Below are 12354 nucleotides of genomic sequence, written 5' to 3'. Positions count from 1 at the left end.
TCAGGAGCACATCGCGTATTACTCCCGGACCAGATCCCACCGTAGTTCAACATCACGTCTCCTTAAGTCCTCTAATAATTTTCCTCATTTATGTCATCAACACATCCGTGATTCATGGAAATGTTGTGTAAAACACAACAAGCCACAAAGAATGCTGCGACTTTTTGAGGACTGTACTGTAAAGTGCCTCCTGATCTATCCAAACACCTAAAGCGCATTTTCAGTAATATTTTTCCTTGTAATTATGTATGGTTTGCAAAAATGGGAACTGCTGCGTTTTTCCTGGTCAGTGGCGGAATTATTTTCTGAAACTGCAAAATAGCACCAGGGAACGTTTGCGCCGGAACACGCCTCCTCTTTTCGCTGAAACGCCCTCGGGAGCGCAAATACATTCCCTATTTTACCGACGTGCGTCTGTGGAGGGAAAAGTCCGCCGTGCGTCGGGTGCAAAACAGGAATGATACATGCGTCGGTGTACAAAGGCAATTGCGCTGAGTGCAAGATAGGGCCCTGAGTCACAAAGCGCTTTATCAAATCACTGAGTCGTGTTTTGTCTACAACTTCTGCTCGATACATCAGCAGACTGCTGTGTTTGCTCACTATCGGTTTGTATTTATGTTTCAGAGTCTGCAGTCAGGTTCAACGGTAAATCCTACCTGAAGTATCTTCATGGGATGGATGAGGACAACCAGGACTTCAAACTGTCACTGCGATTTAAGACGTTCCAGGAGAGAGGCCTCATCGTGTCCACCAACAGCACCAAGGACTGGGGAACTTTACAGGTATTTATGTCTGAGTGCAGACAGAAAACAGGATTTATTAGTGAACCATTTTAGGCAGATGTACTCTTCGTATTGAATTCCTAAAGCTCAGATTTTTAGAAGCAGATGCAGTCTCTTTGTTCGTGCCAAAAGTTCATTCTGCTACGGCATGTTTTATTCAGTTCTGTCATCCTACAGCTGTTCTGTTGTAGCATGTTCATAATACACATTATTTATACCAGTGGTTCCCAACCTGGGGTCCGGGCCCCCCCAGGGGGGGCGGCAAAGATCACAGGGGGGCGCAAGTCTTTATCTGGTTTGAGGTTGAGGTAAAAAAAAAAAATATTTGCACAAAACATTTTTAAACAAATTATGATAATACACTAGAATATATAATGTGTACAAAAGTCTGTATGAGAACTATATTTTTTTTTTCAGCTTTTCTTAGACATTAGTAGGGGGGGGCCCCAATGAAAAAAAACGTTGGGAACCACTGATTTATACGACACGTAGCTAGTGAAGCCAATCCAGTGGTAAACTGTAACAAAAATACATTTACTTTAGTACTTTTTTGAGGCTTCCATTTAGTGCTGAAGGATAAAAAGTCAGCAGTGAAAACAGATCAAATTTATACATTTTAGCTCACACTGTCAACTCATTATTTTGTGTTACTGGCGGTTTATTTCCATTAGTATGTTTTGGCTCCTAGCAACACTGCAGCATCACTTCATTTCAAACTGGTTCAAGGAAAACCCAGTTTAGAAAAGACACGTGTGTCAGTGTTTGTTCTGTTCACAAGAGACGTGGAGCTTAGGGGTGTGCCGATGGCTGACCGACATCACGATGGAGAGCCACCATCGTGATGCATACCTCTCAAGTCTCACGCATTGGGCGTGAGACACACTCATTTCAACCCGTTCACACGCTCACACGCCACACCATGTATTTCTCACGCAGAGAAATTACCAGGGAACAGCCACCAAGTTGCGCCGATATGTTGAATTGGCTGCAGGGCTACTCTGACAGTTTTATATTTTTATAAAGATACCCATTTTATAATAGGCCTACCCATAATACTTTTATAACAATACCCATAATAATTTGGAATATTTTTCTTTCCTTTTATTTTTACCGCACAACCTACCGGCCACCATTGTGAAAACCTTTGGCCTACAGGCTATTTCATTATATTTTATCCAGACAATGCATAGTATTAATTATTGCGCACAGGCGCGCGCGCACACACACACACACACACACACACACACAAAGAAATGCTGAATTAAATAAAAAAATTATTATTTGTACGAATGTATGTGTCATTTATCAGATCAGACTCCCTGCCCAAACCTGTGCCGCCAAAATCTCACTCTGAACTCTCAAAACTTGAGAGCCGTGGTGATTTTTTTCCCCTTACAGTCTCTCTCTCTCTCTCTCTCTCTCTCTCTCTCTCTCCCTCTCTCTCTCTCAGTAGCAGGTTGCTCTACCTGGACTAGTAACGTACATAGACTGTAACGTATCAGCATGCGGTAAGGTCTTGCTCTGTGCCCCGACTTGGCCTTTCTGACTACTGTGTGCGTGTATCAGTAAATAAGTCTCATGTCCTGTGGGTACGGGACGATGTTATGTCCGATTTATGAATGTATGAATGTAAACATTGTCGACTGTCAATTTAAGGGACATCGCCCAACCCTAATGGAGCTCTCCTCCCTGTCTTCTTTTTCCTTCTCTTTTCTTGTCGGAATTATCAAATCTGAGAGCTGCTGATTTCATCTATGGGAGTTTTTATGCGTGGAGATCGCCGCCGCCGCTGTCACCGTCAAGCTAATCTTTAAAATCCAAAATGTTTCCAGCTCAGAATAGCAACAAACATTACTGGATGTTCTACTGCACTGTGCAGAATGATAGCATCTTAAATGTAAATATTTATTTGCTACTTTGTGCCAGCAGTCATGTTATCAGCACGGTGTCAGATTGTTTTCCTTTAAATATTTGGTATCTGATGAGCCGTTCGTCTTGCATTTCTGTCTAATCTCAGTTCGTCCTTTTGCGTGTTTACTGCAAACACAGATCCCAGAATAGCAGGACACTCTGCCGTGTATCTGGGTCAACGCTGTCAGCATCACACGGCACCTGTTGACACCCTGAAAGCAAATAAAATCAATCATTGATTTCAAGTTGTTCCACCACATGCCCTTCTTCACTGTGAAATACCAGCTGTGTCACAGGCCTTTTTGATATCCTCTCTGCTGACAAGAAAAGCCATCATGAGACAGAGTTTGGTATCGAGATGGTGATTTTATTTTATATAAAAATATCTGTGCAAAACCTGCTGCTTCTCTCTTGCCAAATCCAGCAGATGATCATGTTAGAGCATATTATGTATGCCTTTTCTTTATTTCTGCATGGCAGATTGTTTGTGTGCTAAATGCCTTATTGAATCTCAGAGGCCTTGGTAACTCCCACCCCGCACATATTTAAAGGTCCCACATCGAATTATGAAGCCGGCGATTACGCGTCTGGTTTATAATTTCCTGCTTTTCCTGCGTTGTCAGCTCATCAGTGCCCTTTTAAACTTGAGCTGTGACGACTGCATGCTCTGAACGTTGCACGTTTTCCGTCACCGTTTCCATCAAAATGCACGCAGAGGGACCCAGTTAGACTCCTGCAGGAGCCCTAATTAAAAATGTGTCGACTTCAAGACGTGCTTTTTTTGGAATCATTGAGGGAAAGGAAGATTCATCGAGGGAAAGGAAGATTCATCGAGGGAAAGGAAGATTCATCGAGGGAAAGGAAGATTCATCTCGGCGCAGCACTACTAGTACTGTACAATATTAAAATGACACGTTGAAGGAGAATGATGAATTGTTGTAGTATTCGAGAGGCGTGTTAAGTCCTTGAAATAAAGCATGATGCTTCTCCTTGTGGGTGTGCACTTAGGTGGAATATTTAATCATTTTGATTCTCAGATAATTCAAAAGCAGCATTCATTCAGTCTTTCCCGAGAGGCAACCTCCTGGGTTTTGGTTCCTGAAGATGACTTCAGAGACACTTCTTGGAGAAACGAGACCCTATGTGCACACTTCGCTCCCTCTCATCAAATGGGCTCTTATAAACCACCAAATCTCATCAGTGTGCTCCGTCAAAAACCACGTCTTTTAATAAAAAAGACCTACTTACTCCTGCTTCTTGTCTTTTATGTCTGCATATATATATATGCAGACATAAAAGACTTAGAGCAACATATATGTTGCTCCAAATGGTATTGGTATTGAATGGAAAGCCGCTGTGGCGAGCCGAGCAGAAGAAGTCAATGCCCTTGATCAGGAGGGACGGTTCAGACCTGACAGCGAGCAGTTTGAAGACCGGGCGGTGAACAAAGATGGAGATGGACACTGGTGTAGAATCAGTGGAGCAACACTCATCCATCGTGCTCGCTGCAGCAACACAAGCTGATTGACTTTTAGACTTTTATCTTAGCTACGAGGAGGAAGGAGCTCAGTGGCATGCCCAAGCATACAGTGTACATAGCCTTAGGTTTGTGGAAGACTTCGGTATGCGTATTTAGCGGAAGCGTTTAAGGGTCCTCCCACAAGAAAATGCTGTTTTCAATTCTTAATTGTTGGAAAAGCTATAGCTTATAATAAATAATAAATAGCACTCAAAGGGCTTACGTGCAAAACTTGCTAAAGAAGTCCACTGGGATCCATCTACAAACATTAGATCTGAGAAAAGTCATTTCGTTTTGATGCTCACATTGATTTTACATTCATGTGTATTATACTGTCCATCATTCTCCACTGGAGTGAATGACAAACAGCGTTTGCAGATATGAGGTCATACTCTAAATCTTAGATTATAAATTTGCATGTAAACAAAACCGCAAAAGCTACTCCCATGTTACCAGGTTTTATCATGTAGTACAACAAACAGGCGAGCGCACTCAGCAAAGCTTTTATGACTGCAGAGGTGAAGCGATGCGTGATTGTGTACACATGTAAGCTGAACATGAGTGTAGCAGCCATTGTTGCTTATTAATTAATTAATTAATGCCCAGCAGTTTTAAAGCTCCCTCCAGGAAGCTTGCAACGTATGCGCTCAGGGCGGGTGATTTATGGAGCCATGAAGCACTGATGCTGTAGAGCTTCGGTCCCTGTGGAGTTCTAGTTGACACTGTGCCTGCGCGTTATCGGCTTTGCTGATACTATAAAATGATCAGTGCGTCAAAGTGTGCTATCTCTCCCAATATCCACCATAACTCACACGAGAAGCCACACCAAGTCATGTAAAATTGATTAAAATACGAGCGACAAGCGCCCCGTATGTCTTGAGTTTCCATTTGTACCTCTTCCAGCGCTTCAGCATTTTCCCATGATAAGCCCAAACAGCCCTCATCTCCCTCCCCTTGTGCTGTGTGCTGTCATTGATCCATGTAAAGAATTTTGCTGTCCCACCAAAATAAATCATCCCAGCTACAGGGAATTTTGACAGAGACCTCTGGCAGGGATAGAAAGCAAACCAGCGTGGCCCAGAGGACAGCCTGCATAGAGCACGATGGCCGAGCAATGGCCATGCTTTACAAAAGAGTTTCGTAGAAGGCAGAAAAATAGTAACTCCAAGAAAGAAAATACATTTGCAAAGCAAAGAGAGAAAAGCTCTTCATCCTGCACCAATTAAAGAAGCTATAGCCAAGCAGATCAATAATGCATCACAGCCTTCAGGGTCTGGTGGGCATTAATGCATATCAATTTGCAAAATACACACTCCACCTGTATATTTAATAGGATACGATATGATGAGTCTTCCGATACATCAAGAAAACATGAATAGATAAAAAAAAAAGCTGCTGGCTTGTTAGTTTGGCGGGACCGCTGAGCATGCAGAAACATTAAGAGCCTCCCGCTGATGTTGATGAAATGTTGAATAAATGTGTGTGTCCTGCAATGTGTTCAACATCCACAACATGGGGATCTGACAACAAAAGCTGATTTTATTTGTAACACAAACACACGTTTGTCTTCTTAATGCCTGAAGATTTGTGACCATTGTTGCTGGTTTGGAGTATATTTGGTGTGCACTGATAACGTTGCACTCACCGGTGACTACTGGACTCGACTTCTCACAGTAATCACAGTTATGTCGGTAGTCTCACATTCCAGACCTACCTTCACAGTGCTGCGGAGGAGGGTCTGGCTAGTCCACACAGCATTCCGGGATGGGAGAAAAACGTGCTCTGGTTTATTATTTCGGAGCAACAGTGCCTCTCCAAAATAGCCTCGGCAAGGAACTTGTTTTGGTGGAACACGTGTGTGTTCAAAGCTTGTTTTAGTCGTGCAACAGAAAACTCAGATTGGACAGATAGTCTAGCTAGCTGTCTGGATTTACCCTGCAGGGATCTGAGGAGCAGTTAACCATAGTCCTCAGAAATCCACCGGAGTTTAAAATGGCAAGAATCGGAAGGTAACGGACATCCAGCCGAAATAAGGGACATCCGTTGGAATTTCTGAACAATCCCGCAATTGAAACGTCGTCGATATAGACTATTACCTCGGTGTCACAACACATAGTTTTGACCCACAGTAGGAACTTTGTTCATATGCTTTGACTGTTATGAAGATAGGGGAAAGGCATTTCGCCAACGCATGCACCGAGCACTTTCTGCAAGTAGCCAGACAGTGGGACATTGAACATAAAGTCAGCACACTGACCACTGAGAATTTTGAGTGTTTCTAAATTAGAGATGGCCCGATACCACTTTTTTTATTCCCAATACCGATTCCGATACCTGAACTTGCGTATCGGCCGATACCGAGTACCGATCCGATACCAGAGTGTCATATATTTCATTATGGTTTAACAGCTGTATACTACTATCCCTGTATGGATGTGATATGATTTCTATCTTTGTTGTCGGTCTGGCTCGGGTTAAACTCTTTGTGAAACAAAAACAAACACAAACAATGAATGCCCCAGAACTTTCTTTTATTCTCCAGTTTGACAGTCAGTTATAATGGAAAAAGAACATAAAAAAACTACTTTAACGTAGATTTTCTTCAGGGCTTTATTACGTGGTATCGGATCGGTGCATAAACTCCAGTACTTCCCGATACCGATACCAGTGTTTTAGGCAGTATCGGAGCCAATACCGATACTGGTATCGGTATCGGTACATCTCTATTCTAAATGACCCTCATTTTCCTTCCTCAGCTGACTGATGGAATGCTGCAGTTCAGGTACAGCTGTGGAAACGGCTCCCCCGCTCCGTTACTGATCCGATCAGATCCGGTGTCAGACGGCAGGTGGCACAGCGTCCTGCTGGAGGTCAACCCCAGCGCCCTGAGACTGATCCTGGACCAGCAGCACACAGCTTCCGTCACCCTGACCGAGCCGTGTCGGATGTTGCTCTCCCATGGTGTTTTGCTCTTCGCTTCTGTCACTCAAGACTCTGCTCCGGGGCTCCACCAGCATCCGCACGATTTCGTTGGCTGCCTAGAGGGCCTGGAGCTCAATGGGGAGCCAATCAGAGTGGGTGACACGGCGGAGTGGGCCAAGCCGGGCAGCAGGAGGGTGTTTGGCGTGTACCAGTGCTGCAGCAGGGCAGGAGCCTGCGACAACAACCCCTGTCAGAACGAAGGGATCTGCGAGGAAGATGCCAGTGGAGGTGAGTGCCCTTAAAGTGTCATTTGACTCAAACTGAAAGCCTCTGAGAACTTATTTTCTCTGAAACATTAAATATTTTTGCTGAGAAAAATAAGATAATGTTAAAGTTACGGAAAACTTGGGCGGTCTGTAGTTCACCCAGTAGAGTGTGCTCCCCATGTAGTCCTTTGCAGTGGCCCGGGATCGCATCCCACTTGCCGCCCTCTGCTGCTTGTCATCCCCTCTTCTTTCTCTTTCCCCATTCCTGTATATCCTCTGTCACTATCGAATAAAGGGAAAAGCCCCCAAAAATGGTCTTTAAAAACAACTTATATCTGCTTCATCTGACTGTGTGGTTGAGGTTTGATGACATGTGATTGGCAGTGGCCCAGCAAGATGAGTAAACAACCCCACAACTGTCATCAATATTTCATTCAAATATTGTTAAATTCTTTAGTTAAATTATAGGTTTTGTTTTGTCAGTATCGCAGCAGTGCTCACTTAGCAATCAGCGCTCTGCCAGTCGGTCCCCAGGGTCGTTTTCCATGCCTGGGCCTGGAAGATTGAGGGCCAGCATCATCAGTAAAATTTAACCTTGACTCTTGGGCCTTTGTGCTGCTCTTCACTCTAGCTCTCTTGATTGTCAACAAAGTTACTCTCATTTATTAAACTAACGTAGAAACCAGCACAGATATGAGCGCAGAAATCATCTTACGACAGGCTTCACGTGTGATTCATGAAACGTTCGTATCGCACCAATCAAAGCGTAAGAATGGTCGTACGTTGATAAGTGCAACTGTCATCAATATTTCATTCAAATAATGTTAAATTCTGATTGGTGCATGTATGCAATGTCACGTCATTTTTTTCCAGCTGAATCTGGCACACTTCAAACCAGTAAGAACAAACACAAGTAGAGAAATCTCTCATGTGAAATTTCCTTTTTCAGAGGTAACATTAGTAAAGCTACGACAAAATAGACTATAGATCAATAAAAAAGATGATAAACCAAAACAAAATTGAAATAATTTGTGCAGGAACACAACTGTTCATTTTTCAGCCGTGTCTGCACAACACTTTAGTGATTGACAGACTAAAAATAGATCAATTTAAGGCTGTCTTAAGTGAGAAACGTGAGAACAAACAACCTTTGTGCTTTGTTATAGGATTTCTTGACATATAAGATGAATATAGGATAACACCAGCGTAATCCTTAAAAAAAGGGGATTGGGGCCCAAAATTCTCAGCTAATCCTCTGCAAGTTTGTAATGTCAGCTTCTTAAGGAAGAAGTAGAACGTATTCAGTGAAAAATGTTTCAGTTTCTCAAAAGTTCTTCAAGCTGCAGTTCACCCTCTCTGTCAGGCACAAGCCATGAACGATTAGTTTGAGCTGAAATCCTTATCAGGCTCTCAGCCCTTTATGTGACTGCCTGCTTTTTGCCATTGTTGGTTATGTCTAATCGGCCAAATGCATCAGTTCTCGTCAAGACACAAAAGATAAAAAAATTGGTGTGTCAGAGGCTTCCTACGACTTTTTTTCCATTGTGTTTTACAAAAGACGATGTCTGGCGGCTTGACTTATTCTTAACTTCAAATAGCAGTTTATGAAGACACCTGCAATTTTACATCCAAAAGACCAGGAGCTTTAAAATTATATTATTGTCATGAGTCTCTGCGATACTGTAGCACGAATGCAGGCAGTATGTTCTTCTTTTTCTACGACGGTGGCTAATGAAACCAAACATAAAGCTGCAGATATAGAGATATAGATCTCTGTGCTTTGGATGAACAGGAAACAAACGAACCGTAAAGCTGTTATCAAAAACGCCTGTTCGTATTTCAGGTTTACCTGTTAGGTCACTGAACTGCTTATTCTCCTTCAGTATCAAAAGAAAATGCTCGCTGTTGCCCGGTGGACACAGGACACAAGGTTACAGGCAGGTATTACTTTATCTCTGGACTTTATTCATCATCAGTTAAAATCTGGGGTGCAATGCCGAACAACAAATAAATATAATTTCCCAGAAGATCCATTCAGGTTAAGGAAAGGTAATCAGACAGGTGGCAAAAAGAGAGGCTGTGGATGTTTCTTCAATTTTTATTGCAGAATATAAAGTTGTTCCCCAACTGTTTTATTGAGGCATCAGCTTTGCCTTCTGAGATAGTAAAAAAAGTAAAAGAAGGTAAGAGGGAAGATGAAGATAGTAAGTTGTCGGTGTTAGGCATCGGTTTATTGAGACACAAACGTAATGTAAAAAAATGGCAGATCTAGAAAAGGCTCTTACTTCTTGATTCTGGGCGACTGACAAAATGTGATGTTTCCTGTTGATATCTTAGACCACTGAAACCATTTCTAATAACAGATTTGTTTGCTGCTGCTGGAAGTTGTCTGTCTTTGACCACTTATCCTGTTTTTACCGCTGACTGATTTCTCTCCTTGCAGAACCTTGTTAAATACTGTTGCTCATATGCCCTCCTCCTCTAGTCCCTGTGATACAGTCACCACAAAATGTCCCAAATCTGTCCTTCCATCCTGCTCTCGATTATCAACCTTTCTCTCTCATTGGGATCAGTTTCTGAATAATTCAAAAAAGTTAGTATTCAACCTAGATATGGGCCGCTATAAGATTCTGACGATATGATAACCTTCTGCAAAAAAATCACAGCTTTACGGTATTTCGGTGTTGCGATATGTAGGAATGGGCATCGTTTGGATTTGAACGATTCTGATTCCGATTCTTCCTTTCGATTCCGTTTCTTATCGATTCTCGATTCCAATTATTTAAGTGGTGGAGTTGAAACGGGTCACGTGCCTATTTTCACGAATAACAGGAAAGTTTTATTTTGATTCAATAGTGGTTTGCAGTTTTACAGCTTTTTAAACGTAAAATAAAGCCAGACTAGAGCGCCGCTTACTGTGCTCCAAGGCTGAAATACAACAAGCGCCTGGACGCTACGGAAACCAAAACTTGCGCATTTTAAATTGGGAAGCGATGATCGGATTTGAAACCAAATCCTCCAAACGATTCCAATAAAGAAACAATTCTACTGGAATTGTAATTTTTGATTCCAAGTAGGAATCGGTTCTCGATGCCCAATCCTATGCGATACTGCAATTACAACTTTAAAATGTATTTTTTTGAAACACCCTTTTTTTCCATTGAACACAATGTATTTGATTTTTTAAACACACTGCACACTGGCAGGGAGAGGGAATTCTAAACTGCACTTTCTTGTCTTGGGAACTAATAAAAAACAGCTCATACCCCAGGAACGGTATAACGGAAAATGTGGGTAGACACTCTGGTGTTCTCTTGCTAGATCTCTTTGACCTTTTGCTGTGATTATTTACTGGCTGTAGGGGAAACCTGAGGATCAGTGGCTCTTGTCTCAGATGTCTGGGTGTGTTGTGTTTACTTTGCAGAGCCGCGCTGCAGATGTGCAGGACTCTTACGAGGCGCCCGCTGCGAGCTGGCTGATAACCCGTGCGCCTCTCAACCGTGTCCCCACGGCAGGGTGTGTGTGCCCAAGGCTCAGGGTTACATGTGCAACTGCTCGCTGGACAACCCCGAAGCAGGGTACATACACACACACACACACACACACACACACACACACACACACACACATTTTATTTATACACCTTTTTAATCAGTAATGCATTTTTAACATATTTTTTACTTACATGCAGTAGTTGGATGTGTGTTGTGTTAACCTTCCTTCACACTAATGATGCTGTTAATATTTGATTATTGTGCTTTTACTGGAGCATTTTAGTGTCCAATATTCATTAAAAAGCTGTTTCAGAAGCTTTTACAGAACATTAAAATAACTAGGCGACTCCTGACATGTAAATCTTCTATATTATATTAGGAAAATCCCCGAGATGTATAAAGACGTTCAATATTCATACTACCACCACCTCGCCCGTTATCCTTAATATATCCCACATATCAGCACTCAGCTATGTAATAGTTGTCAACTATTACATTAATTACCAACTAGCTTGATAATCATTTTGCTCAGTTTGAGCCATTTTCTAAAAAAACTAAAGTTTCCATTCCCGTTGACATTTCCTAGACTAAATGATTAATCAAGTAATCAAAGAAAAAGATCAATCAGTGAAGAAGTATGTATTGTGGTCAAACAGATTACACACACACACACAAACACAAATTCATAATTAGCTACACAGTAGAGCCCTGCACGGGCCAAAAACTCCAGCCCTAACCCGGCCCTGGCCCGTGGTGTTCAAGCCCTACCCGACCCCAGCCCGACAACGCCTGCAATTTTTTCCGCCCGAACCCGAACCCGGCCCGACCCTAGACCAACATCGATCACTTATTGATGCGCTCTCTCTCTCTGACGCGCGCTCTCTGATGCGCGCTGTCTCTGCTACACACGCAAACACACACACGTCACACGCTACTAAGATGGGCACAATGAGGAGAGAAGCTAAAATAAGCCCGAGTCCGACCCGAGCCGATCTGTAAAAAAAAAAAAAAAAAAAAACGGCCCGAGCCGTACTACACAGAGGTATTATCATGAGTCCAACAGGGCCAACTAAATGCAAACACCAGCACAAACCTTATTATATACATGTGGTTGGACACATACTCCAACTACGCACACACACACACACACGGTTATTCATCACCCTACTAACAGCTAATTGTATTCCTTTCACACCACAAATGGCTGACAAAGAGAATACTCACGTTCATCATTTGCATATTCCTCCTTTCAATAAGGGTGCCTGTGGGATTGCGTAGCTCCTCGCGGGTATTGACAGCGATCCATGTTCAAGGTGGGGTTTTGAATCAAAAATGCCAACCGCTGGTGGATCCTAATTGCAGGAAGTGGGAGTTCGCCGTGTGACTTGTAAAACACAGATGTTTTATCATGCTCGGCAGGTTTTTGACGCGGTCTGGTAGTTATCTTCACATTAAAATCC

The 12354-nt window shown here is 42.7% G+C and overlaps 1 protein-coding gene across 1 annotated transcript in view; it reads left to right on the top strand.

Annotated features, from left to right (window-relative positions):
* fat2 (FAT atypical cadherin 2) overlaps positions 1-12354 on the top strand; it is a 128071-nt gene that overhangs the window by 99109 nt on the left and 16608 nt on the right. Inside the window, exons 23-25 of the mRNA XM_028590185.1 lie at positions 625-782; positions 6969-7422; positions 10825-10978. Of these exons, the coding sequence (XP_028445986.1) occupies positions 625-782; positions 6969-7422; positions 10825-10978 (766 nt within the window). The remainder of the gene's footprint in view (positions 1-624; positions 783-6968; positions 7423-10824; positions 10979-12354) is intronic.

Source organism: Perca flavescens, chromosome 10 (assembly GCF_004354835.1).
Source record: "Perca flavescens isolate YP-PL-M2 chromosome 10, PFLA_1.0, whole genome shotgun sequence".
NCBI classification, from domain to species: Eukaryota; Metazoa; Chordata; class Actinopteri; order Perciformes; family Percidae; genus Perca; species Perca flavescens.
The sequence above is the reverse complement of the archived record's forward strand: the minus strand, read 5'-3'. Positions and strand labels throughout refer to the sequence as shown.